General features: G+C 28.2%; 2 protein-coding genes across 2 annotated transcripts; one reads left to right on the top strand and one right to left on the bottom strand.

The window, feature by feature from the left end:
- Nucleotides 1–7001: 7001 nt before the first annotated feature.
- Nucleotides 7002–13971, bottom strand: LOC111276918 (uncharacterized). The gene is made up of 5 exons (XM_022862884.2): nucleotides 13323–13971; nucleotides 12039–12301; nucleotides 9732–9849; nucleotides 8707–8915; nucleotides 7002–7636 (listed from the first exon to the last, which is right to left on the bottom strand). Exons 1-5 carry the CDS (start codon nucleotides 13719–13721, stop codon nucleotides 7183–7185), a joined length of 1443 nt encoding a protein of 480 aa, XP_022718619.2. The 5' UTR covers nucleotides 13722–13971; the 3' UTR covers nucleotides 7002–7182.
- A 4661-nt stretch (nucleotides 13972–18632) lies between these two features.
- Nucleotides 18633–24812, top strand: LOC111276917 (V-type proton ATPase subunit H-like). Its single transcript, XM_022862882.2, has 12 exons — nucleotides 18633–18786; nucleotides 19297–19369; nucleotides 20070–20195; nucleotides 20432–20534; nucleotides 20610–20682; nucleotides 21800–21865; nucleotides 21986–22103; nucleotides 22377–22538; nucleotides 22641–22766; nucleotides 23093–23218; nucleotides 23352–23531; nucleotides 24302–24812. The coding sequence occupies exons 2-12, from the start codon at nucleotides 19340–19342 to the stop codon at nucleotides 24548–24550; spliced, it is 1359 nt and encodes a 452-aa protein (XP_022718617.2). The 5' UTR covers nucleotides 18633–18786; nucleotides 19297–19339; the 3' UTR covers nucleotides 24551–24812.
- The last annotated feature ends 1272 nt before the right edge of the window (nucleotides 24813–26084 follow it).

Here is a 26084-nt window from a genome sequence, read left to right as displayed (position 1 = left end):
ATTCATTTTGGTATTTGAGACTAACGCATTAATTAATTTGTTGATATGACATGAATATCCAATAAGTTACTGACACATGTCAAAAAAGTGCAATTAGCCCCATATTATCTATGCCATGTTAGTATTAAAAAAAATTTTCTAAAAGATTTTAAAAAATTCTAAACAAAATTATAGAAACTTAAAATTTTTCAAAAAATCTAAAAATTAAAAAAATGAAGATTGTAATAAACATAAAAATTTCTTAACATTCAAAAAAAATTCACAAAAACTTAAATATATTTAAAATAAAAAATCTAAATCTTTTTGAAAAAATATAAAAATTTTTAAAAAGTTGTAAAAGATTTTTCAAAAAAATTCTAAAATTTTTTCATTTTTTTAATCTTACAATTTTAATTTTTTTATATATTTTTTTGAATTTTTTTACAAAAAAATTTTGAAATGGATTTTAATTAAAATTTTCCAATTATTTATTTTTTTATTTTCTAATTTTTGTTAATTTTTTAGAAAGTTTCAGATTTTTAAATAATTTAATTTTTTAAAAATTTTATAAAAACATATAATATTCTAAAAAAGTTTCATATTTTTTCAAAAATTTTATATATATATATTTTAAATTTTTAAAAATTTTAGATTTTTTTAATTTTCAATTTTTTAATTTTTAAAATTTTTAGAAAATTTAATTTTTATTAAAATAATTTTTAGAATTTTTTGAATTTTAAAATTTTTATAATTTTAAAAAATATTTCATATTTTTTAACTTTTAAAAATATTTAAAAAATTTTAAATTTTTTTTAAATTTATTAAAATTTTTTGAATTGTTTTGAATTTTTTATAATCTTTTAAAAGTTCTTTTAGAAGTTTTTAGAATCTTTTAGAATTTTTAAAAAAATTTTAGAAATTTTTTAGAAATTTTTTGAAAAATTTTAAATTTTTTAAATTTTGCTTTTTATATTGACGTAACATTGATAATATAATGCTAACTAAATTTTTGTATACATTTTAATATCTTATTTGATATTCATGTCACATCAATATTTTAGACTAACAATGTTAGTATGAGATATTAATGTGATAACTGAATAAAAATTGAAGTATCAAACTAAAAATTTTATTTCTTTAGATATCAAACTGATAAAACGTTTATAGTTTAGGATAGAGGTGTAAATGATATATATCTATTTGCAAGTTATTTGGGCTCAATCCAGTTAAAATTTGAATTCGACTCGTTTATTGTCAAGCCGAACTTAAATTTGAATAGATTAATTTATCGATTAAGTCGAATTTAATCTTTATAATACTTGATTTAAGTGATTCGCAAGCTTAATCAAGCTTTTCTATTACAATATATTTTTCAAACTCCTTCATCTTCTTAATTTTTCCCTCTTCAGTTCCCAACAAGCAACGCCCCTACCCTCCCTCTTCCAAAGCCATCCCAAGTTCCTAACAAGCACTCATTTCTTTCCTTTTTACTCTTTGAGCCTTTATCACAAAAATTTTCTTCCTTTCTCTATCATGTCTCGATCCACCAATCTTAACTCTAGCCAACAGTGCCTCTTCCAAGATAGTAGCAGTTGCAATTACTCTATACCAACAGCTACAGGTTTGATTGTAGCACTAATTTCAGGTAAGGTACCGAGTTTAATTAGTGTTTTTTTTATTATTTTTAGTTCATTGTCTTGATTTCTAAAATAAGTCCTTGAAAATTGTTGAAACTTGTTGTCTGTTTTTATGATGCTGAAACTTTTCTTAACTTCCCTATTAACTCTTACTCCAAAACAAGAATCAAATTTGAAAAAGATTGTTCTAGATCTTTCTTTTACAAAGCTTCTGAAGTTTTCTTTTACAAATCCTACTGCCATCATTTTACTTAGCTTCAAGAGCATTCTTTTTGTTGAATGGTTTAAGCATACATTTGTTTGAAGGATCATTTGGGACTTGAAAAAATGTAGCTTTTATTTGGATTTGATTATTTGATTTAATTATATTATTGTTTTGATTAGTTAGATTGAAACTTTGCTGTCAAGTATATTAATTAAATTTATAAATTTTTATTAAGTATCAAGATTAATCAAGTCCACTTAAGTTCGATTTGAGTTTTATCTTTAATCGAATTCAAACTTATAAAATAAAATTTGATCGAACTTAAGCTGAGTTTGGAGCCTAAATATTTTAGTCAAGTTTGAGTTCGAACATTATAATGTGTTAATTCGGTTCAATTCGATTATACATTTAATTTACAGTCATTTTTATATTTAATTTAATAAAAAATGAAAGAAAACTTAAAAATTTTAAAAATATATACAAAAGATTTAAAATTTTAAAAGTACTAAAATATAACAATAAAAATTTTAAAAATTTGTAATTTTTTTAAAAAATTAAGATATATTTTTTAAAATAATTTTTTTGTAATAATAAAAAAAAAAACAAACAATGGAAAGAATCATGAAAGAGAAGGGGAAAGGAAAGAAGGGAAAGAGAGGAAAAAGAAGGAAAGTGAAAATCTACCGACCCAGAATGAATTATGGTTAATCCATCTAGTCCAATGTAAATTGGCGTCAATTTGCCCAATTTGGAGTAGATCAACTCGGTTTGCCCTTGGTCGACCAATTTTCGACATTAAATTTCACCTTCTTTCCTCTTCCGGCCTTTCCCTTCTCTTCCCCTTCTTTCATTTCCTTTTCTTTCCCTAATTCTTTCCCTTTTTTTTACTTTTTATTAATTTTTTTAATTTAAAATTAAAATAGATTTAAAAAAAAAAACTTTATGCTAATGTGATAAATAAACTATATGTCCCTCATGAGTTTATTGGATGTTTTTGGCCATGTCAGCTATATAACTAACAATATTAGTCCAAAGGGCCGTATTTAACGAAATAAAAGTTTGAATATTTAATTGTAAATTTTAATTTTTTGAGTATTAAATTAACAGAAGTTATATACTACAGGGGCCAAATAGTATTTAACCCAAAAGTTTTTGTCCACTTGCTTCACCATGAAAACCATGCTTCGCCTTCGGGGAGGTCATTTAGGATAGGGTGGGAGCCCACCATTCAACATTGATGAACCCGGCCTGCCTAAGCCATGATGTAGAGTGTCGAGTGCCCTATTGCTATGTGTATCCCTATCTTCATTTCATAAAATTAAGCATAAAATTAATGCAATTTAATAGATATTTTGTACTGATTGGCTAATTACCCCTTTGTTGGGTTACCACATCACCAACTAATTAGTTAAGCATGTTAATTCTTTTACATGTGTTTCTCACATTTATTTTCTTTCTCAATTTCTATGGAAACAAGCAAGTAGCTTTTTACTTAGGAGTGATTGGATGTTTATTATTTTTAAGATATTTATATTTGAATTTGATTATTAATTAAAATATTTGAATTTGATAATTATTTCAATATTTTTTATTTTTGCTACTTGAACTATACTCATAAAATATTAAGATTATATTATTCGAATTTGTTTAATTTTTATTTATTAAATTAAAGTTTAACTTTTAAATTTAAAATTAAAATTAAAATTAACATATATTATTAAAAAATTTAAATTAATAAATTAAAATTAACTCATACAAATAAATTAAAATTATAAATCATAATTAAAATATAATTGAATTCGAATAATAAATATCTTAAAATCAAAATTCAAACCCATAATAGATAATAGTTTTACTATCAAACCCTTAAATTATAAGATATTCTAATCCTTTAATCAGATCGAAAAGTTCTATGTACTTTTTTTTCCCCAAAATTTCAGGCACCCGTTTATAGGGTACCCATTTGTAGTACTACTACTGGACCATAGCCTTAGTTAGAATGGAATCTAACTTGAAGGCATCGAGACAAGAAGGCAAGCAATTTTGTAGTATTGATACAGTTAATTTTTTAAGTTAAATAGGGTTTTATTTTTTTATTTTGTTATTGTTTATCTTTTAAAAAGAAAAAGACAAATAATGTGTTCGTTTGCAACGGTAAACTTTATTTTATAAAATTATATATTAAAAGAAATTATATTCATAACTAAATAATTTTTAATTTACATTAAAAAGAGAAATCATTAAACAAACCAAATTAACAGCCAACCAATCAATATATAATTTTGATAAATCCAACACTTTATTGAACATAAATCTAAAAATTTAAAAATTCGAAACTTTCCTTCTTCCTATTGAAAAATTTTCTTTAATAAATAAATAATATTTTCAAATAAATAAATATATTTAAAAATATTCTATATTTCATATTTTAATCAAATAATTTTATTAGTGGTCAAATTATATCGAATAAAAAATTTATACCCATTTATATAATATAATATAAATATAACACTTTTTATTAATATTTTACTCTCCCAGATTGATCATGCAACTCCCTTTAATTCCAAGAAATAAGCCGAATATTAAACAATTGTAACACTAAAAAAGAAAATTAATAAGCTGATTTGTTAATAAAAATCCTAAATTCTTAATCCCACCTACCAAAATTTAAAATTTTCTCACTTCAAATAAAAAAAAAAAAATAAGATCAGAAAAAAAGAAAAGGATTGAAAAGAGGAAAAAGTAGCGTTCAATTTTTGAAAATTTCTTCAGATTGGTCTTATTTGGACAAATTTAGTTTACTTATCTGACCATTATAAATGCCGAACTACAGTCTAGAAGGTTAGATTAGGCTGAGCTTATTCAAAGCCAACCATTCAACGTGCGATGTTTTCTAGTTTTGTCCTTAGAAAAAAAAAAGAATTATCATGAACTTTTTTTTTTTTTTTTCTGACCGCATATTTTTCTTCTGTTTTTAATTTTAAAAAAGAATTTATCAGTGGCTCAAAGCTTTTAGGAGATTCCATTACGGGAACAAGAATTTATAATGAAAAGCAAAAAAATACAAATAAATACAGACAAAAGCAATGGCCCCTTGGGGTGGGGTTGTTATATCTCTCAACACAAGAAAAATTATTATAATAATAAAAAATTCTAGTAAAATATATTATGCATTCATTATATATTTTTCATATATAAGGATTAAAATTTAATTATGTAATGAAAAATAATCATATTCCATCTTATAAATTTTCATATAATGAGCATTAACGATTGAGTTTAAAATAAATTATATAAATTTTATTTAATATAAATATTTTTAATATTTTTAATTAATTTTATTATTAAAATTATTCCCATATTCAATTAAAAAAACTACTCATTTTACTTTTGTAGTGGCGTACCTTCTTTGATTTCATCTTTTTTTTTTTTTTTTGAACCCGTGAGTCCGTGACCCACTTTAAAAGACCAAAATTATGGCTGAACAAATGAAAATTTTGGTCAACCAAAAAAAACAAAGGGAAATTTATGTAATGGATAGACTAAAAATAAAAGAAATCTCAAATATGAGGTTTAGAGTTTATATTTTGTAAAGTTAAAAAAAAAAAAAAAAAAAGAGTAGATTAATTAATATCTTTTGAAAAAAAAGATTTTTTTACAAAAAAAATTGTAAAATGAGAATTAAAAAAAAATTATAAATGTTAAAATTTAAATTCTAAATATGTTAAATTCAATCAATTAATAATAATTATATGCATAAAGTTAAATTAAACCTGTATTCTTTAAGAAATTAGAAGTATAATTCTGTTTCCTCTTATAATAGGCTGGCACTTAGTTCTTCTTCATTATTATATTTAGATTATTTTCAATGGGGAAAATGAGTGAGCTTATGAAAAATGAAAATCACGAAGCAGAGAGGTCATTGATTTCTTGAGAACAAGTCCTACAATGGCATATAATGCCAAAATAAGTCAATTACTTTCCCCAACCACCATTTGGTTTTGTATGGATGATAATGATGATGATGAGTTAGTCGGAAAGGTTAAAACCTAGTTAAGGCTAATGTGCTTAAGAAAGTAAATCTATCTTCATCAACCTATGGGTGGACTTGTCACCTCAAGCACACATTTAATGGCAAAAAGTAGGCTTGAAATGGGTGTCATAAATAATTTTTTAATGTCCCATTAAACCCAAAACAAATTCATAATCATAAATGCACAAAAAGAGGGTCCAAAATTTTGTGAAAATGTTAATAATTTTTTCAACACATAATGTAATTATTTGAAAAAAAAATTATTTTATCCATTTTTTTAGAAAAATATTAATACTACTCTCCAAGCCATATGGCTATGTTCTTTTTTTTTTATAGAATGTTATTCTTTTTTAATTTTTGGTTATTATTAACTATTTCTTGACTTCTAATTGTCTTTTCAATAAAAATATTCTAATTTTAATCATAGTATTTGTGTGTTAATAGAAATCCTTAAATAATGAAAATTAATTAATATTACTATGGATCCCACAAAAAAAATAATTAAATTAAATATGAATGATAATTTTATTATTTTTATAATTATATTAGTGTTTATCAATCACTTTTTGTATTTTTAAAATTTACACTTTTATATACAAAAAAGACGGTAAATTGTTTCGGCAAACCTTGTTGTGATTCATTCTCCAATTTTAATTACTCCTAAATCCAAAATCATGGTTAATGACATTTATATATGGACAACAATTAATTCTTATTTCCATTTTCATGGATAAAGATAAAATAGAGATGAAATAAGGCTGCATGCATAAAACACCAGTGTGCATATGAATAAATATTGGAACTTCATGGAATTCAACTATGACACCTCCAATGATTTGGGTGGTTTCAGAGATTGAGGTGGGATAAAACCTATGAGCATATTCCCGTTATCTTGCAGAAAATGACAGGCACCAATCTGATTTGTCCCACCACAAGTCTTAAGCATATCTACTGGCAACAGAACTTATTTCTAACTTTCAAACTTTCAAACACCAAATCTCATTCTTTCCATCATAATCATCTACCAATCTCTAGAATCCAATAAGTGTTTCTCAAAAGTTGTTTTCGAGATGCTGGGCATGGTCCATGTGTTGAGGATAAGGCTGGTCAGAAGAATCTGTTGTTATATACAATTAGAGAATCGAAGGAGCAGAATACAAAATATTTTTCATAACATTTATACCAAATGACATTGGAATGACAATCAATTTTGAATCATTGGCAAGGCAAATATGTTGCCAACAATGTTTGGAGCGATAATGAAAAAGTTTACAAGCTATGAAGATCCAAAAGAACGGAGAAATCAACACGGGCTTCAAGGCACCATGTCACAAGCTGGAAATATGATCTGAACCTACATCTGACCTTACACTAGAACTCTCCAGGCTGAATGCAAACGACTCTGCCAAAGCAACAGCATCCTGAACCCTAAGTCGGGTCCCCTGTTGCCCGACAACTGTGGCTGCTATCCTAGCTGCTAATGTACCCATGCCTTTCAAATCCGAGATGCCTCGTAATATACCATACAAAATACCAGATGCATATGCATCACCAGCACCACATGTGTCCACTGGTACACATGGAGAGGGAGGAATATATACAGCTTCTCCTTTTATACCTATGTAAGATCCTCTAGGTCCATCTGTAACTGAGACCAGGGGGACAAAGTGACTAAGATACCTTGTTGCTGAAATAGGGCTTTCCTTTGAGGTAAAATGACATAGAGCTCTTGCTTCGTCACTGTTTGCAAACACAATATCTGCATAATTGCCAACAATTTCCCTGGACAAGAAAGGCAAAACAATTAGTATTTGAGACCTAAATGCAACAAATTCCCACAGAACTTGACATGTAATGAGCTAAGGAATAGAACTTGTAGAAACGTTTAGAAGTTAAATCAAGACAATAAGAATCAAATACGGCTGCAAATTGTTTTAAAACAGTAAGCTCTATCAATCATCTTGTTAATACCGCCAATTTCTGAAGTAATCAGTAAGTTTCTTGTCTAACACGTGGTTTTACTGTATGCAAACGCCCACAGGCATCTGACCTCTCAAGAAAATCGGAACTTCCTTTACTTTGTTAGGGTTCAGGCCATATACATCACTTTTTGTCAGATTCTCAACTTCTTCAAGAATACTAGAATATTCATGCATGATGATACCAATAATTGACCTTGTTTTCTCGTATCACACATAGCTTCTCCTAGAACACAGTGACGTGAAGAACACATAAATCTTTTTATCCAGACAAAAAACCTTTCCCGTAAAGACAAGTTCAAAAAATATTAACCATCCTTGAATTATACAGCTCAATTATGACCATGTACACTACTTTCCAACCTCTGAGGGTGAGCCTGAGGGTTTAGCTTCCTAAATGAAAAGCTCCATATAACTAAACAGCTTATCACAATGTGGGAGCATATCATCTACAATGATTGTAGTACAATTAACCAATCACAATTCAAAATTATGTGAGATCAATCAAAATTTTATATGGAACCCACATTTATAAATGGTGGATACTACATAAATCTTTATTTTCGTTGGACAATTGAAGCACTGTAGTAAAAAGAATTGCAGGTGACATGCTCCCTCACAATGGTGCCTAATGTTCAACATTTTGGCAAATTCAGTTTTTTTCAAGTTGTAGAGCTATATTTTCTCACCAAAAATCAAACATATATTCCAGGATCCTTGGACCACTATCAAATTATGTTCAATCAAATTTACTCATAATTAAAACCAATTGGATTACTATTTTTTATGGAACATATAAACTCATTCCAGAAGACAAACACAAAAAGCCAATAACTCTAATAAGGTTGACCAAATTAGATAAAAAAAAGTTACCAGAAATCATCATAATGTCTCTCAATGCAGGAGACATCTGATGCTGTGACTGCTACCAGGGCACCACTCCTGCATGCTTCTTCACATGCCTTTATAATAGTTCTGATTGTATCAGGAAGTTCAAATAAATAGCCCTCAACAACAAATATATTTGTCTTGGAGACAACACCATCCAAGCAAGAATCATAATTAATAGCCGATGATGTTCCCTGAAATAACAGAAAGAAGTTAATTATTAGGATCTCATGCAATTCACTTCCCAAACCATACACATTTTCTAAAGAAAATTAGGACATCAGAGAGTTTCTGGCAGAACTTATTTGCAAGATCTTTTTCACAAGAAAGGAAAATGTGCGAAAGAATTTAATATAAAGTGTTGTGGGATGAAAAGGAGTTTGCTCAAACATAAAATTTTATTTTTAAGACTATTATATTAGATGGATGAAATCTCCATTGAAATTACATGTAAATTGCAAAGTCATGATAAGGCCAATAAGTAAATTGCACATATTAAAGTGGTTGAACAAGTTCATTGTCCTGGAGATGTTGAAAAAACAACAGCAGAAGCTAATGGACAAGTAAAAAAGTAAGGAAGCAAAAATTAGATCCTGGATCCTGTTTTAATGCATCTTCCCCATAAGTAAGGGGTAATAAACAATATTCAGTTAAATACAACACGATGCATTACTCTCACTTATAACCTTGAATGGAAAGAAAAGTATAATTGAAAAAGAAGCATCATATTCTTTAACAATAGAAATGAAACACCCAATAATAGAGAAAGTTCACAAATGCTTGCTTTTCCAATTTGCAACTCAATGCTTAAGTGATTATGCATGTATGCGAGTTTGCAATATAAGTAACGTAATTACAATATGTTTTCCTTCTAATATAATTCAATCTAATGCCCAAAAAAGAAAGCTGAAAGGACCAAGTGTGCTTTTACAGAGAATAAATATATCAATCATAACTCAACTGAAGGTAAATAGGAAAAAAGACTATGCTAATTGTCAAAGAAGTCTAACCTGATAAGAAAGCATTGTGCGCTGAGCATCTGGAGTTGTAAGAACTATCACTGTTCCAGTTGTTCCATCCTTAATAGGATCAGAAAGAAAATTCACATTTGCCCGATGTAGTTTTGCCCTAAATATATCAAGAAATTGGATCTTTAATTTAACAATACCATTACAAATATTGGAATGGGTTAAATAGTCAAATTTCGATTGCAGATGATAATTGACCAATTTAAGAGCAATCTCAGATCTCGTGCAGTTACAAGAGGCATTGAAGATACAAGAAACCTTAGATTATAGATATAACAGAATTACATAAAGCTTACAAAGAATTTCTAAGATGTATAAAATAAGGAGAAACTAGACTTTATCATCATGGTAATATTGATAGTAAGGAGAAGTTCTCCTACATTATTTCTCTTCTCCCATCAAAGTTGAAACAGATGAAACTGCACATAAAACTACATTGAGAGAGGAGGACCTACAAGATGCAAGGTAGGACACAAGGCTTTCTATCTAAAATGCTCAGATCAAAAGTTTAGTTCACTACATTTAAAAGGACTCGAGAAACTTTCACAGATTCATAGCATAATAATAACAAAAATTGCACAAGAGTAAGGAACAAGGAATGGAGTTCCACTGGATTAAAGGGGAAAAGAATAGTAAAGTTTAATAAAAGAAATGAAGTAAAATATAAGCTTATCGAGGGAAGTCTTATTTATCCATCGTTCTTCCATAACTACATTTGAGACAAGAATCAGCAGAATATAAGATTATCAACTACCAACTTAATTATTCAAGGGTGAGAATTATCCTAACAGCCAGAATTTAGTTAACAAATATGGATACCACAAGAAATGTAGTTCCCTAGGACTCACAAATGCTTTTTGTTTCTTTTATTAAGTGCACCAAAATGGTGCACCACAGAAGTATATGGGAGCTATACAAGAGAAGCATGGAAACAAATTCAAAACAAAACAAAAAAAAGGGAAACAAACTTAGAAACTATAGCCCAAATTTTATGCTATCAAGAAACTCAACCAAAACAATGAATTAACGATGTAATAGATACCAAAAGCTTTAAGTAATATCCATCAAATCTTATCTTTAAATTTCCTATAGTAATGGTCAATCGCCTTAAAACCTCCACCAACTCTTTTATTAAACAAACTTCACCATAAAAAGAAGAAAAAATTTTCTAACAATGCGACTATTCAGACCCTGCAATACTTGTTGCAGTTCTTTTACCCATGCCAATACTTCCAATATAGTTCTTGGAAAACTTTAACGTACAGAAATAGGGAACAAAACCAATCCCCACACCTCATCACAAAATATTCTGAGTAAAAAAATCCCCATTGCATTAATTCCTAGTGTCAGTATATATGGAAGAGTGTGCAACACATGAGAGCACAATTCATAGAAAACAAACTCTTCTTAACAGCCAGCAAAGGCAAATAATAAGACATAATTTTTGCAAATTCTGTTCTTAATGGAGCTTCAACATGTTTCATCCGTCCATGAATTAAGTATTTTACAAAGCAGATAATCACCTAAAAAAAGCAGCTACAAATATCAAGTTCATTGAAAGGTTCTAACAAAAATTCAGCATGCAATGCAAATGTCTGGTATCTATGTACCTAGAACATGCAGCTTTTTCATCCTCTCAACCCTCAAACTGACAAAATACTTCCATTTCAGCTTATCAAGATCACAAATGCAATCTGATTAGATCAGGACCAGAAATCCAGAAAGAAATACCAGATCATTCTAACAATACCAATAGACCTCCTAAATTTATCAATCATCATACTTCAAAGTCCTGCAGAGTGTTGATTTCTAACAAAGGAACCGGCAAATACTTAATGACCCACCTAATATCGAATTAATATAGCCAAATCATCTTTAAAACAGTCATACAACATTTCAGGCCAGATTAAATAAGAGCAACCAACCACATCCAGCCATCTTTGGCAGTGAACCAATTATTCTTACTAAACAGTATAACTTAGAAAAAAATTCATTTCTTTTCATATTTTTTTATAAGCAGGGGTGGGTTCTAACAGTTATGACAAGAAAATATAATAGGTACTCTCAGCAAATTAATAAGATAAGTTCTATTAAAAAGATAGCACTAGAAATATCAGATTCAGACATATTTATTCTAAAAGGACAATGCATGTCCATTATCATTTTGTTTCCTTGGAGCAGCTTAAACATCTACAGTGCCATTAGCAAGAAATTTCAATTAAAGACTCACACAATAAAACAAGTTGAGAAAGGGAATACAACAAGATATTTCTCACAACAAAATCTTACCTGTAGAAGCCACCCAATGGATCACTACCTACGCTGCCTGCCATAGCTACATTTAACGCAGGGCCTCCAATGGGCTTACAACCAAGCCTTGCCAAAGCCACCAGACTGTTGGAAAGAGATCCTCCAGCAGCTGCCTTATAGCTGCAGCCATCCATAGCCTGCAAAACTTTACCCCTCTCCTCATGATTTACAACCTTCCGAGTTCCCTTCCCTAATCCCAATCTCTCCAAGAATTCATCATCAACCATGCCAGAAAAGTCTACCTAAAAATTATTCGTACAAAAATTTATAAAAAAGGTTTAATATATTGCAAACAAAATAACGACAAAAGCTGCTAAGCAGGAAGTAAAATTAGAGTAAACAATAAAAAAGGATAATAAAAAAACAGGTGCCAAGAATATAAGCAGCCATGTCTTCCAATCAATTCTCAGCATTTGCAGAGAATAAAAAAAATTCAACATTCACAAATAAATAAAGCAGACCAGCTAAAGAGTTAAGTTTTGAAATTTCTATTCAATTGTTATAGCATCACGCGAAGTCTCTCTATACTGGTTTATGCCCTCAAGAATCCCATTTCAACAATCAACATCTTCTAATTCGTTTTATGTAAAGCTACAAAAGCACAAACCAGTAAGAACGCCCTAATTGACAAAGCAGATTATTAAACAACATGTAGAATGGGAAACAATTCTTTGACCTATTGCCAATTTTTTACCACTTCTCAATGGGTAAATAGAGTAAATACCTCCAATTTTACCCAACTTTTCCTCAATAAGTAAGGTTCTATGTTGTTGATATGTTTACTACATGCTTTTTGCTTCTGAAAGTAAAGGTAAATAATGCATCTAAATTCTAAATTAAAAGGCAAAACATCTTTTAATTAAATTTTGCCAGACAAAATGCATAATACCACTTTTATACCAACAGTTATATTTCAATGCATATGATACCAAACTAGTAAGTGAATTTTATCAAACATGATAATGATTTTAACTACCTTTAAAAAAACAAAAGGAAAATTGTAAACAGTAGGTAGCTAAACTAACCATCAAAGCCTTGACGATTTAAAAGCAACAAAAAAGGGAGAACATAGGAGCCAAATTCTATTTTCCTTTCTAAGAAACAAAACATAATGTACTAAATTACATGGCTTGTATCCTTAACATGCAATTCTATTGTCTTTTCCCTATTTTTTCCTAAAAACACAATAAAAAACTTAACCTTAGAAGTATTATAAATTTAAAACAACAAAACATTTAAAAAAAGAAAGGTCATGAAATATACCATGGCTTGACCAAGGCCAAGAACATCCCATCTGTCAGGCAAAACACAAAACGACCCATGACCCTCTTCTACTTCATCCTCCTCCTCCTCTTCACTCTCAAATTCTTCTCCTTTGCTACTACTACAGTTACTACTCCCTCTAGAACTACAAAGAGAAGAAACCCAAAAAAATCCACCTTTTTCTTTCCCCATTGAACCAGGATTCACCCTCTCTTTGCCTTTCCAATCACCCAAAATCCCAAACCCTCTTATAATCCCTCCATTCCCATAACTTTGTTTGAGGTGATATAGGGAAGGAAAAGGAGAAGAATGGAAGTGGTAAAGAGAGAAAATTGGAGAGCAAAAAACGGAGTTGACTTGTGGAGGAGATGAAATAAAATTAAGGAAAGAGAAAGACATGGTAACCGTTTCAAAGTTCAATATTTTCTTTCTATTTTCTACTCTTTGTTTTATTGACTAAAATGGGATTTCTTTTTATCGAGAAAATTCTCGGTTTTGGGGTTTCTTTGTTTAGAATGGAGAAGTGAAAGCAGTGGCCATGAAAGACATCTCCATCCACAGACTTCGGGGAATGTTTGAGAGAAGAGACTCTTTGCTTTGCCTTTCCATTTTCTGTGTCCAGGATAAAATGTTTTTATATTTGAGTTCCAAGATTTGGTTACGTGGATGTCTGATCGTTTTAGATATGGAAAATTTTGAGCCCGTTTTGTTTAACGGGTTGTATGAACTCAATCTCGTTGTTAGAAGCCCAATCTTTCATTTTACAAATTTTGGAAACCTCACTTTTACTTATCTCGATAAAATTTTCAAGCTTGGGTCAAATCCAATTTTGTGAGAATATTTTATTATTAAATAATTATATTTATTTAATTTTAATTTTAAAATTTATTTAAAATATTAATATCAAAATATTTTTAATATTTTTATAATAAAATTTAAATTAAATGTTCAAATGGTCAAACTTTGTGCAAGTATTAAATATGTCAAATGAATCATATCTAACTCATGAACATAGGAATTTTCAATCAAATTTATTATTTATTTATTTTTTAGCATCCATAATTTATACACTAGGAATATCCATAGTTTTTGGTGCTTGACCTTTAATTAAAGAACCTTGCTACTAAGTTCTATAAAAAAAAAAAAACTAAATTAGAGTATTAGTTTCTAGTAATTTACATTAAATAAAGAAATTAAAAATAGAATATTAGTGATTTTCATTATATGAATGTACAAAATGTAAATATATGTACATAGGAAGATAATTGGAGAGGGATAGAACATAGAACTACTATACCATAGGAAAAGACATGAAATTTCTAGAAACTTTCCTTGCCACTACAAAGGCCCTCACTCACATCAAGCACCAAAAACTATGGATGTTCCAACTGTTTAAATTAAAAGATAATTTGTCAAATTTCCATCTTCTCCCTTCTTTTTTAGCTTTTTTAAAAAAGAAAAATTATTAAATATATTAAAAATTGAAATTTTAATTCCATAAATAAGATTAAGATGATAGTATATGTCCTTTTAATATTTAAAATAATTAATTTTAAAAATTAGATTTATGTCATTATTTTAATTCCACTTATAAAAAAAAAAAAAAAACTCTACTGTTAATATATTAAATAATTTATCTTTAAAAAATTAACTCTTACTTTCACCATAAAATTTTTAAATTTGATTAAAGAGTTAACAAGTGTCTCTATAAAAGTATATTTATAAAAATAATTAATAATTAATAATTAAATGAATGCATCATTTGTGCATAATCTAAAAATTTTATTGTTAATATATAACATTTAAATTTAAATTTATTTATTTTATATATTGAGTAAAAAGAGATTAAAATTTTAATTTTTAAATACAAAAAAATATATTAACCATTAAATAATGTTTATTTGAAATAAACAAATTTTATTATTAGGTTCTAGATATGCATGCTAAAAACGAAAATTTCATTTTATTTTTTGTTCAAATTTCTTATTAAAAACACCAATAATAGATAGTAATTTTCTTCCCTTTATGTGAAATCTTAATTGATTTTTTCTTTCCCAAAATTATTAAAATAAAATAAAATACTAAAATGATAAATGATGAACAAATTTTAAAATCCATGAACTTTTATGTACTTTTTATTATTTTATCTTATATAAATATATAAAAATCAAAATTTTTGGTCAAAAGGGAAATTATCTAACGTAGATATCTTATATAATTGACATATGAATGGTTTTGAAAAATAATTGTCTTGTAGTTAAATTTTTATTTAATTTGATTTAAATTAAAAAAAATTTCAAATAACTAATTATATTTCTTTCATTTTAAATTTTCAATTTAATTACTTCCCTTTTACATTTATGTGACATTTTTATAGTCTTTTATAATTAAAATTTTAACTTAAATTATATTGAATAACAATATTTTATTTTCATATTTGTCAAAAGATTTTAATATAAATTTAAATTGGTCACAACCGTGCTTAATTTTATGTCCAAATAAGTTATGTGATGAAATTATTCTTTGCGATCTATTGTTGTTGTCTTCCATAAGTAATTCTCATTTTAATTTATAGTCAACTTTTCACGTTTAAAATTTATAAATCTTATACCTCATATTAAATTTATAAAAGTCAAAGCGTTTTGCTAAAATAAAAAATGTTCAATTTAGATAGCCTATATTATCGACATGTGGATAGTTTTAAAAAATAATTATGCATCATGCATTAAAATTTTTTATTTAATTTGATTTAAACTAAAAAATATTTCAAATAATTAATTATATTTCTTTCCTTTTCAATATAACTACTAAACTTTTTACATTTTGTGAATTTTTATAATCTTTTAGAATTAAAATTTTAACTTAAATTATATTAAATATTAATATTTTCTTTCTATATTTGCCAAAGGGCTTTACTATAAATTTAAACTATCTACAATTATGCTTGATTTTATGTTAAAATAAGTTATGTAATGAGATTATTCTTTGCAATCTATTGATATTGCCTTCCATAAATAAATTTTTTTTTTAATTTATGGTCAACTTTTCACATATAAATTTCATAAATTTAAGTATTTTTATAATTAATTTGCTGACCAATCACAATTATAAATTAGATGTTGATTTAGAGAGCAACGAAGCTTCTAGATTTGAGTTTGTATAAAAAAATTTTTACAACCCAATTTTTGTCGATGTATTCATTTGCATATTCAAATGATCTTATGATTATGCCTTTGTATATATATTTTGTTTTGAATGGTGCAATATTTTATTTGTTTAATTTTTATATTATGAAATACAATATGCACTTCATATAAAATTTTATTGTAGTTTGATTTTATATGCAAGTGGTCTTAGTTAAAGTATAAAAAGAGTTGACATTACTAACGCTTGGTCGGAGTAGTAAGAAGCTTAGTTTTTTTTAAGTAAGATCTCGATTTTAAGTCTTATGAATAAAGAAAATAAATTTATAAAAGTTTGTCCCCCTTATAAGATCTAATCCGACTCGATTTCAAATTAATCGAAACTTAAAATAATTACCAGATATCGAAAGATCCTCGACTAAGAAACAAAGAAGTGATGTTAAAAAATTATGGACATTGTAAAAATTCAAATGAGTAATTATTTGTCTTAGTTAGAAGTACAGTGATTCTTTATATGCTTAATATAAAAATCACTCTACTCATAAAATTTTTAAATATTTTGAGGAGAATATAAAAGGAAGATTCAACAACTATAAAAAAATTATTTAGGATGCTGCCAGTTTAATTTTTTTTTCCAAACTTAAGGCATCATTCAAAAAATATTTGATTCCATATAAGATTCATTTTCATTTTAGTTGATATTAAGTTTATTTTTTACATGAGTATGTTTAGAGATAATGTGAATAAGTTTTAAATATGTTATATTTTTCTTCTACTATTTATTACAAAATTAAAATACAAACAAAATTTTGTTTAATTATTAATTACAAAAATAAATTACAAAAAATAGTATAACTAATTAAAAAGTATTTTTATTATGATATTTTAAGAATAATATTATCTCATTTTATGAATTTATTAATAGTATTTTTAAATCTATAATCATTGTTTTTAATTAATTTTTTCAAAATTGAATTGAGTTTTATCTTAATTAACGATGATTTTTATATTATGAAATTATATCGTATTATCATTATAATCATTTTTTGAAAAATGTAACAAGAGATGCAAGTGTAATATAAAAATATGGATTCACGCATTTTTTTTCCTTAGATTTCTTTAACTCAAATCAGTACATATAATTTTACAAACTAAAATATATAATTAAAACTCTTTACATTATTTCTTTTAATTTTGATAATTTCATAGTTGTTCTAATTTTTATATTTTAGTCCATACAATTGTATAAAAATCTACTACTAAATGCAAATCGGTGTCAAAACATTTATTTTTTACTGAATTAATTACATTAATTTTCTTTTAAATATATATTTACCTTACTGTTTTGATTATTTATTTTTTAAAATATTAAATGTCTAATTGAAATAAAATTGTTTTGAAATCATGATAATTTACTGGAAATATCAATCTACCTTTTTTAAATATTAATTCCTTGTCAAACCAAATTTAAAAATTTGATTTAATTCAAAATATTTTTTTCCTTTTCAATCATATCTCATTAAATATCATGATTCAATCTTTTTATTACTTTGTATATCACTTAAATTATAAAATGTTAGATTTTTAAATTTTTTCAAAATATAATTTTCGTAACTTTTACAATTTTTACCTAATCAATCAAAAGTTTTTATTACTATTTTACTTTTTTTTTTTGTATTCCGTGTTTATTTTTTTCCTTTTATATCAATTTATTATCTTTTTCCATTAAATAATTATATAATATGCTTTATTAACTTAAATAAATTGACTTAACTTTTTACATTCATCTATCAATTTGTTTTTTTTAATATTATCTATATTTAAAATTTTGTAGAATATTTTAAAAAATTATATTTTAATACAACATTTTATATGAATTTATGTATTTTAGATAGCTTACATATTTTAAAAAAAATCGTGTCAAGATTATTTATTTTATTTAAAGTAAAAAGTTATCAATTTATATTTTAAAATTTTTTATTTTTATATAAAATTTATTAATTATATTATAATTAAATTATAAATATATAATTATTACCCGTACATTAGACGGGCTTAAAACTAGTTTATTACAATTTTTGGATACTTCTTGGTTCCTTATGTGCTTTGTACCGACATTCATTATGAAGGAACCAAACCCAAATGTTGGTCCCACCACCCGATAGCCACGCGTCAAATTTGTAATACACAATCTGCTGGAGACTACTCACAGCAGCACCAGATCCTTACTCTTCAATCGAAATCCGTTTGAAGCTCTTCTTGGCGATCGCTCTCTTGGCCAGAAGAACAGAGCCACAACAGAAAAAAAAAATAGTTTTCAGGTAAATGATTGGGCACGGTTTTATCTTTTTTTCTTCTAATAGTTGGATTAAATCTCTTCTAATTTTTTTTCTTGAATTTCCTCCGAATTTTCTTTCAATCCAAACTATACTCAAATTTTGTCTTCCTCTCTCATCTCTGGATTTACAATTTATTTTCTTTTATTTTTTGTTAAATAATTTAAAGGTGATTTAAACTAATTTATTTTCCTAATTCGTTTTTATAAATTTTGATGAATTTTCATGTAATCAGACTAGTTCAACTTGCATTTTCTCTGATTAAATTTTTTTCATTCTCCAGAAAAATTTATTTTATTTCCGAAATTTTAGCTTATAAATGAATTAAATTTTAAGTTAGATTACTCAGATTTGATCTGCAAATATTTATGCTCAGATTTGATAAAATTAAAAAAAAGTATAGATTTCTGTGGTGTATTTGTAGGTAAAATGGAGGGGATTTTTTAATTTTAAATTTCTTAATTATTTGATTTACTTTTTGGTTGAAATTTTTAGGGATTTAAATTTGTGTGGAATTTGAAATAGTTTTTGAGTATCAATGGACCGTGCTGAGCTAACCACTGAACAGGTTGGTGATCTGATCACTTCATTTGCTTTATTAGTTATATTTTTATATTAAAAATAAGTATTTATTGAGTTTCAAGTTTCGATTTCTTTTGGTATCGAAATTTGAAAGCTTTAGGGATTGTTTGGTCATTGCCTTTGTTATTTTTCCTTTTCCTTTTTGAGGCAAAATGTAGAAAGCGCGGTTGGATATAAAAGCAAATGATAAATTTGAAGAATTAGACATTAAAATTGTCTAACTTTTTCTGCAAGAATTAGATATTAAAATTTTATGTCTAATAGTGGATTTGGTTTACTTCCATGGGTGCTTTTTTTAGTATTCTGTTATTGAATGCCAAAATCAGTCTTTTGTACTTGAAGTGGTATTCTAGTTTTTGACACCCTGAAAAGCATGGACCTTCTCAAGAAAAAGTTAGATATTCTCCACACGGACAGCTTTGAGGGGCTACTCTGCTGAGGCTTCTTTTAGATGCTTCAAATTGTTTGTTTGTTGACCTCATCATGGGCAGCGGAGCACATTATTATTTGTTTTTTCATTTAGGATATCCCTGATTATAATTTGTTGAACATTTCATCCTGTGTTAAGTTGTTACGGTGGTTTCCTAGTTCAAAGAATCTAAATTATTTTTTTTAGCAGTTCTGCAGATGTAATTAATTATGAATGGTATTACTTGTTAATGGTGATTCCATTTTCTCTTTTAAAGGTTCTGAAGAGGGACATCCCATGGGAAACATACATGACAACTAAGCTGATTTCAGGAACAGGTCTACAGCTGTTAAGGCGATATGATAATAGAGCTGAAAATGTTAGGGCACAGTTGTTGGATGATGTAATGTTTAATAGCTCTTCTTAACTTATGATCTGGTTTATCTTATGCATATGTTCTTTCTTTTCTCCCCCTTCAATTAATTCAATAGTTTTATTAACTTCAGTTCCATCATAAACCTAATGAGCTTTTGAAAGCCTAAATAAAATTCTATGGGAAAATCTAATAGAATCAAGGATAAAAGAAAGATTTTATGGAGTCTTTGCAATGATGTTGATTGGTGAAATTGACTGTGACAGGATGGTCCAGCCTATGTTCGAGTCTTTGTTAACATATTACGTGATATATTTAAGGAAGAAACAGTGGAATATGTTCTGGCTTTAATTGACGAAATGCTTGCAGGTATTTGAAGAATATTGGTCTTGTGATGACACATTTATCATAAATAAATTTACTTACCATTATTTTCTATGGCAGCCAATCCGAAACGAGCCAGATTATTTCATGACAAGTCTCTTTCAAATGAAGATACTTATGAACCTTTCCTAAGTTAAGTTTTTTACTCAAAATTGTTTTCTTCGTTAATCTGTGACTTTTTTCTTTTTTTTTTTTGCGTCTGTGTGTGTGGGTGTGTGGATTAGTAAGGTGGCTGATACTCTTTAATCTGTAAATTATCAATTGACTAGCAGTACTCTAATACAGTATATAGTGTCTGTTTGATGATTCCTTTATGGTCAGAATTACCTTTCTAAATGTTATATTTATGAATATTGGCTTCACTTGTCCTTTATTGCATTTTTATTTTGACACTGAATTGAGTTGGTTCCTTGGCACTGAATCTGTTTATGACTCAAGCTGGCTTATATTGTTAATGATGGCTGTGATTCTTTAGGATACTTGTTTCGTTGAAAAGTAGATGTTGGACCATTGAAGACACAACAGTTTTATCCTCTCACTTGAGGTTGTCGGGTTTATTTTGATAGAGTTGGCTCCATCTGCAAAATGAGCTTGTACAGTATCAGGATTTTTCATGTCTTGCACCTAACTGAGTTTTATGTGATTCTTTGCCACAAGTTGTCCATTTAGATATAAATAATTGGTAAGCATGTTTTGTGAGTGTATTTGATATCATGTGTGAAAATATACATGTATGCAACTGGCTCCCTGTCTGAATGTTTGGGAAAATTTAGGTGGTGATCTCAGTTCAAAGGTTTGAGTTACCATATGGTCAGGAGATATGTTTTGTGAGTGTATTTGATATCATGTATGAAAATATACATGCAACTGGCTCCCCATCTAAATGTTTGGGAAATTTAGGTGGTGATCTCAGTTCAAAGGTTCTAGTTACCATATGGTCAGTAGACATGGTATTTATGAGGCGCGTGTGCTACTTCTGTCTGCTGCTAGCTGCGAGAAATTTTAGGTGCAAATAACTTGTATTTTGAATGTCACCAAGCATCTGCTGTTGGATTATATATTGCTATCAATGTCATTTGTTCTGTCTCTATCTTTATTCTACCCTCTGGCTGTATTACCTTGTAGAATTGGAAGAATACTAGTGTTCCTTAGTTAACTTTGAAGATATTTGTTCATATATACTCGATTTCTTATCTTGTTCTGAATTATCTGAACTAAAACTAACAATCCACAATTTGGTCTACTTTCAGATTGCTCTGGAAAGGTAACTGGTTCATACAAGAAAAGAGCTGCAAGATACTTGCCTTGATAGTAAGGTACAAAAATGTGTGATCCAAGTGATGAAGTACAGGTTTAAAGAAACTTAACCAAATGGCTTAGTGTCTGACATGCATTATTTAATGGCTCTTCACATTTATCTTTCTGTTAACTTATAGTGCCAGGCCAAAAACACAGGATGGTGTTGTTGCAAATGGAAAAGCCTCAAATTCAAAGCAAAAGTTCACTACCATTGATGATGTACTAAAAGGATTGGTTGAATGGCTTTGCACACAGGTGAGTATACTGTTTTGGATCTGTTTTTCATAGTCTGCAAAGCAGTGCTCATTTCTTACGGCTGGAAGTTGACTGCCTTGGTAGATTTTGACTAGATTCTCCTTATGATTTTGCATACCTTCTGGAAGTTCCCTCCTCCATTTTATTGTCTCTGGTCTTCTCATTCTCATTTATGACTTTGTTTCAAAATGATTTCTTGTGAAGAAGGTTCTATTTATTTGTCAACTTAGATTTTAGTTGTCCTTACTTCCTGATGCCCTATGTCTTTTGCAGCTGAAGAAGCCTTCTCATCCTAGTCGTGGTATTCCAACTGCTATTAACTGCCTTGCGGCATTACTGAAGGAACCTGTTGTCAGATCTTCCTTTGTTCAAGTAGATGGGGTGAAATTGTTGATTCCTTTAATTTCTCCGGCATCCACCCAGCAATCTATCCAGGTATTCTTTTTTTTTTATTTCACATTTTAAGGTGGCTAGGTTTGAAAAATGAGAATCTTTGTGTAGCATAATTCTGAAATTGACAACTAATCTTTGTAACAGCTTCTTTATGAAACTTGTCTCTGTATGTGGCTTTTATCCTACTATGAACCGGCAGTTGAGTATTTGGCAACATCTAGGGCTCTACCAAGATTGGTTGATGTTGTTAGGAGTTCCACAAAGGAGAAGGTGAGGTCTTGTTTCTTATGTTATTGAGTACATTTTGTAATGTCTATGTTGCTGGAATAAAACATATGCATGAGCAGGCATCCTATAATGTGGTATATGACCAGATTTCTGTTATTTTCCTAGCTTTCCTGTTTAGCCCTTTAACCTTTTCTATGATTCTGTATTGGCTTTGAATTTTTGTTGTTACCAGGGACAAATGCATGCTTTCAAGTTCAGGCTGATTAATCTGTCTATGTTATTGATTAGTCTTATTAATTTAATCATTTGAAAAATGAATGTTTGATTTGTATAAATTTGTTTATTTGGACATGAACAATGGCTGCCAGGTTGTCAGGGTGGTTGTATTGACCTTTAGGAACTTGTTGTCCAAAGGCACATTTGGTGCTCAGATGGTTGACCTTGGACTGCCACAAATTGTTCAGAGTTTGAAAGCACAAGCATGGAGTGATGAGGTAAGAAAATGGAAGGTTTAATACTTATTTGGCTATGTAGTCTTATGTTAAATCTTATTTTCCTCAAACTTAATTTTGATGTACTATTTACATACTAATGCTTGCTTATTGAATGGATTTGAATATCTCGTAGGATCTATTGGAGGCTCTCAATCAACTTGAAGATGGGCTGAAGGATAACATTAAGAAATTGAGTTCCTTTGATAAATATAAGCAAGAAGTTCTCCTTGGTCATCTTGATTGGTCACCTATGCATAAAGATCCATTGTTTTGGCGTGATAATATAACATGCTTTGAAGAGAATGATTTCCGGGTATATTTCTGCCTTCCTTTCATTTGGCTTTCTCATGGCTTTCAAGTTCTCATGCTATTTACTTGCTTGAGTAACTTAATGAAGAAGGGTTCAAATATAAAAATGCTAATTTGTCCAAATGGTTTGTCCAAAATTCACCGACCACCCAAACCTTTTAAACCTTTTATGTGAGGAACACCAACCGATCACTGCTGCGCACTGCCATGCATGCAAACTGCTAATATGGACAAGAGTTTTTGTCTTTTGGTGTGGCTCACTATTACTCTTAAAAGGAAAGTATTTCCATGGTACATTAGTGAAGATGATAGAGTTTTTGTCTTTTGGTATGGCTCACTATTACTCTTAAAAGGAAAGTATTTCCATGGTACATTAGTGAAGATGATTAGTCAATATGTAACTCCCAGGTGATTGCTTGCATTTTGGTAACAATGATTCATGTACGAGTCTTCGAGAAAAGAGGTCTTCAAGAAAAGAATGCATAGTCTGATGCTTTTAAAATTAATTTTCTGATATGGTGACTCTGGCAAGTTATGACGGCTCATTGATTCTTGCTGCTGTATTAGTCGTTGCAACAAATTATTATCATAACAATTTGAACACGTTTGCTACTGTTCTGATATTTTAACATTACATTTTTAATTTATTTTATTTTTTGCTGCATCTGAACATGGTTTGGGAATAACAGAATCAGTCAGAAGAATCATACTTGCAATGGTTTTGCATATCCAAATAGAAAACTTTGTGTTGTAATTCGTTATCTGCTTTTCCAGATTCTAAGGGTCCTCATTACAATTATGGACTCATCCAATGATCCAAGAGCTCTGGCTGTTGCTTGCTTTGATCTCTCACAATTTATTCAGCACCATCCTGCTGGGAGGGTGATAGTGACTGATCTCAAGGCCAAGGAACGGGTGATGAAATTGATGAACCACGAGAGTGCTGAGGTTACCAAGAATGCCTTACTCTGCATCCAGAGGCTTTTCCTAGGTGCCAAATATGCTAGCTTTTTGCAGGCATAGTTTGCTTTAATGGTGCATGGCCGTGTCTCTTTCTCTCATGGAAGTGATACAGCGAGCGGATGGTAAGTAAATTCGGCTCAGCAGGTGTTTTATTTTCATTCCAGTAATGAATAGGGCTGGTCTCCTATCGGATATTTGATTGTCAAATTGTCTAGGATGAATCCTTTTGCTTTTTGTCAAAAACTCCAAAATATTATTATTATTTTTATTTTTTAGATTTTGAGTCGTGGAATTGAATAAAATGATGGAGATTTAGCTTTAAGATTTAAATCTTTGACAATTTCTTGAAAGAAAAAGGTTTTTTCAATTGTCAATCAATTGAAAGTGCCTAAACAAAGTGGTAGAAGCCTTTTTTTTTTTTTTTTTTTTCATAATACTTTTTAAGGCCCTTTCCTCATTGAATTTGGAAGTTATGCGGTTTTGTTATGATGGTAGTTTACTTTTTTGTTTTTTTCCTGAAACAGAACACACTACTTGTTAAAGTTTTCTTTATACTTTATACTGTTTGATTTTGTTAAAAAAGAGATGGTAATGAAGAACATAATTACTTTACTAATAAATAGTTAATTTAATCGATTAAATTTATCTTTTTTTATAAAAATGTTTCGGGTTCGAGTCTTGTTGATGATAGTTTGTTAGAGTCAGTTTAAATGCATAATTTACAGTCACTTGTTTTAAGTTATTGGATAGAATATATTTTGTTTTGACATGAGTGATTGAATTTATTTTTGATTTTTTTTTTATAAAAAAAAATAATTACTTCAATTATGATTGAGTAAATATTTACAAAATGAATTTAAAAGTTTTAAATTCAATCTTAAAATTTTTATAATCAATTCTGATTTTTTAATCCAAAGGAACTTTTATCCCTTTACATTTTATTTCAAAAAGCAAAATGTAAATAATTAGAGGAATAATAATATTTAAGGTGCGTTTGTTAAAGTGAAAAAGCGAAAAAGAAAATTAAATTGAGGTAAGCTGGGTAAGAGAGAAAAGTGAAAGAAAGAAAATCAATTTTATCTTTATTCATAAACAAATTTTAAATTGAGAAATAAAGATATAAATAAGTGGTAAGTGTTGCATATTAAAAAGATTATATATCATATTTAAAATTTTTATTTTCATTTTTATTTAAAAAAGATTATACTAATAAATAATATAGTTTTAATTTTTCAATTCTATCGAATGAAAAAAATTTACTTTCTTTTAATTTTTATTTTTTCAACTTAACACACACACGAAAATAAAAATTATATATATTTTTACTTTTCCTCATTCGGATTTTAAGTCAATTTTCCAGATTTAAAATCGTCTTAGGGTCAGATCATCCTAATAAAAAAAAATTAAAGAAAGCAAATTCAAGCATCATACGCCAACATTTTTCCCCTTAACATCGAATTGTCGAACTATAGTATAAACTATAAACTCCAAATTAAGTATGGTCTTTTTTATTTCCTCTCAGTTTAATTTGTTTGTTTTGCCATTTTTTTTTCCGTGAAGGACAAATAAAGTACATCCCAAACAAATAATTGAA

Source organism: Durio zibethinus, chromosome 7 (assembly GCF_047325235.1).
Source record: "Durio zibethinus cultivar Kanyao isolate XHJ-2024 chromosome 7, ASM4732523v1, whole genome shotgun sequence".
In the NCBI taxonomy this organism is placed as follows: Eukaryota; Viridiplantae; Streptophyta; class Magnoliopsida; order Malvales; family Malvaceae; genus Durio; species Durio zibethinus.
Note: the sequence above shows the minus strand (reverse complement) of the source record. Positions and strands in the feature narration are given on the sequence as shown.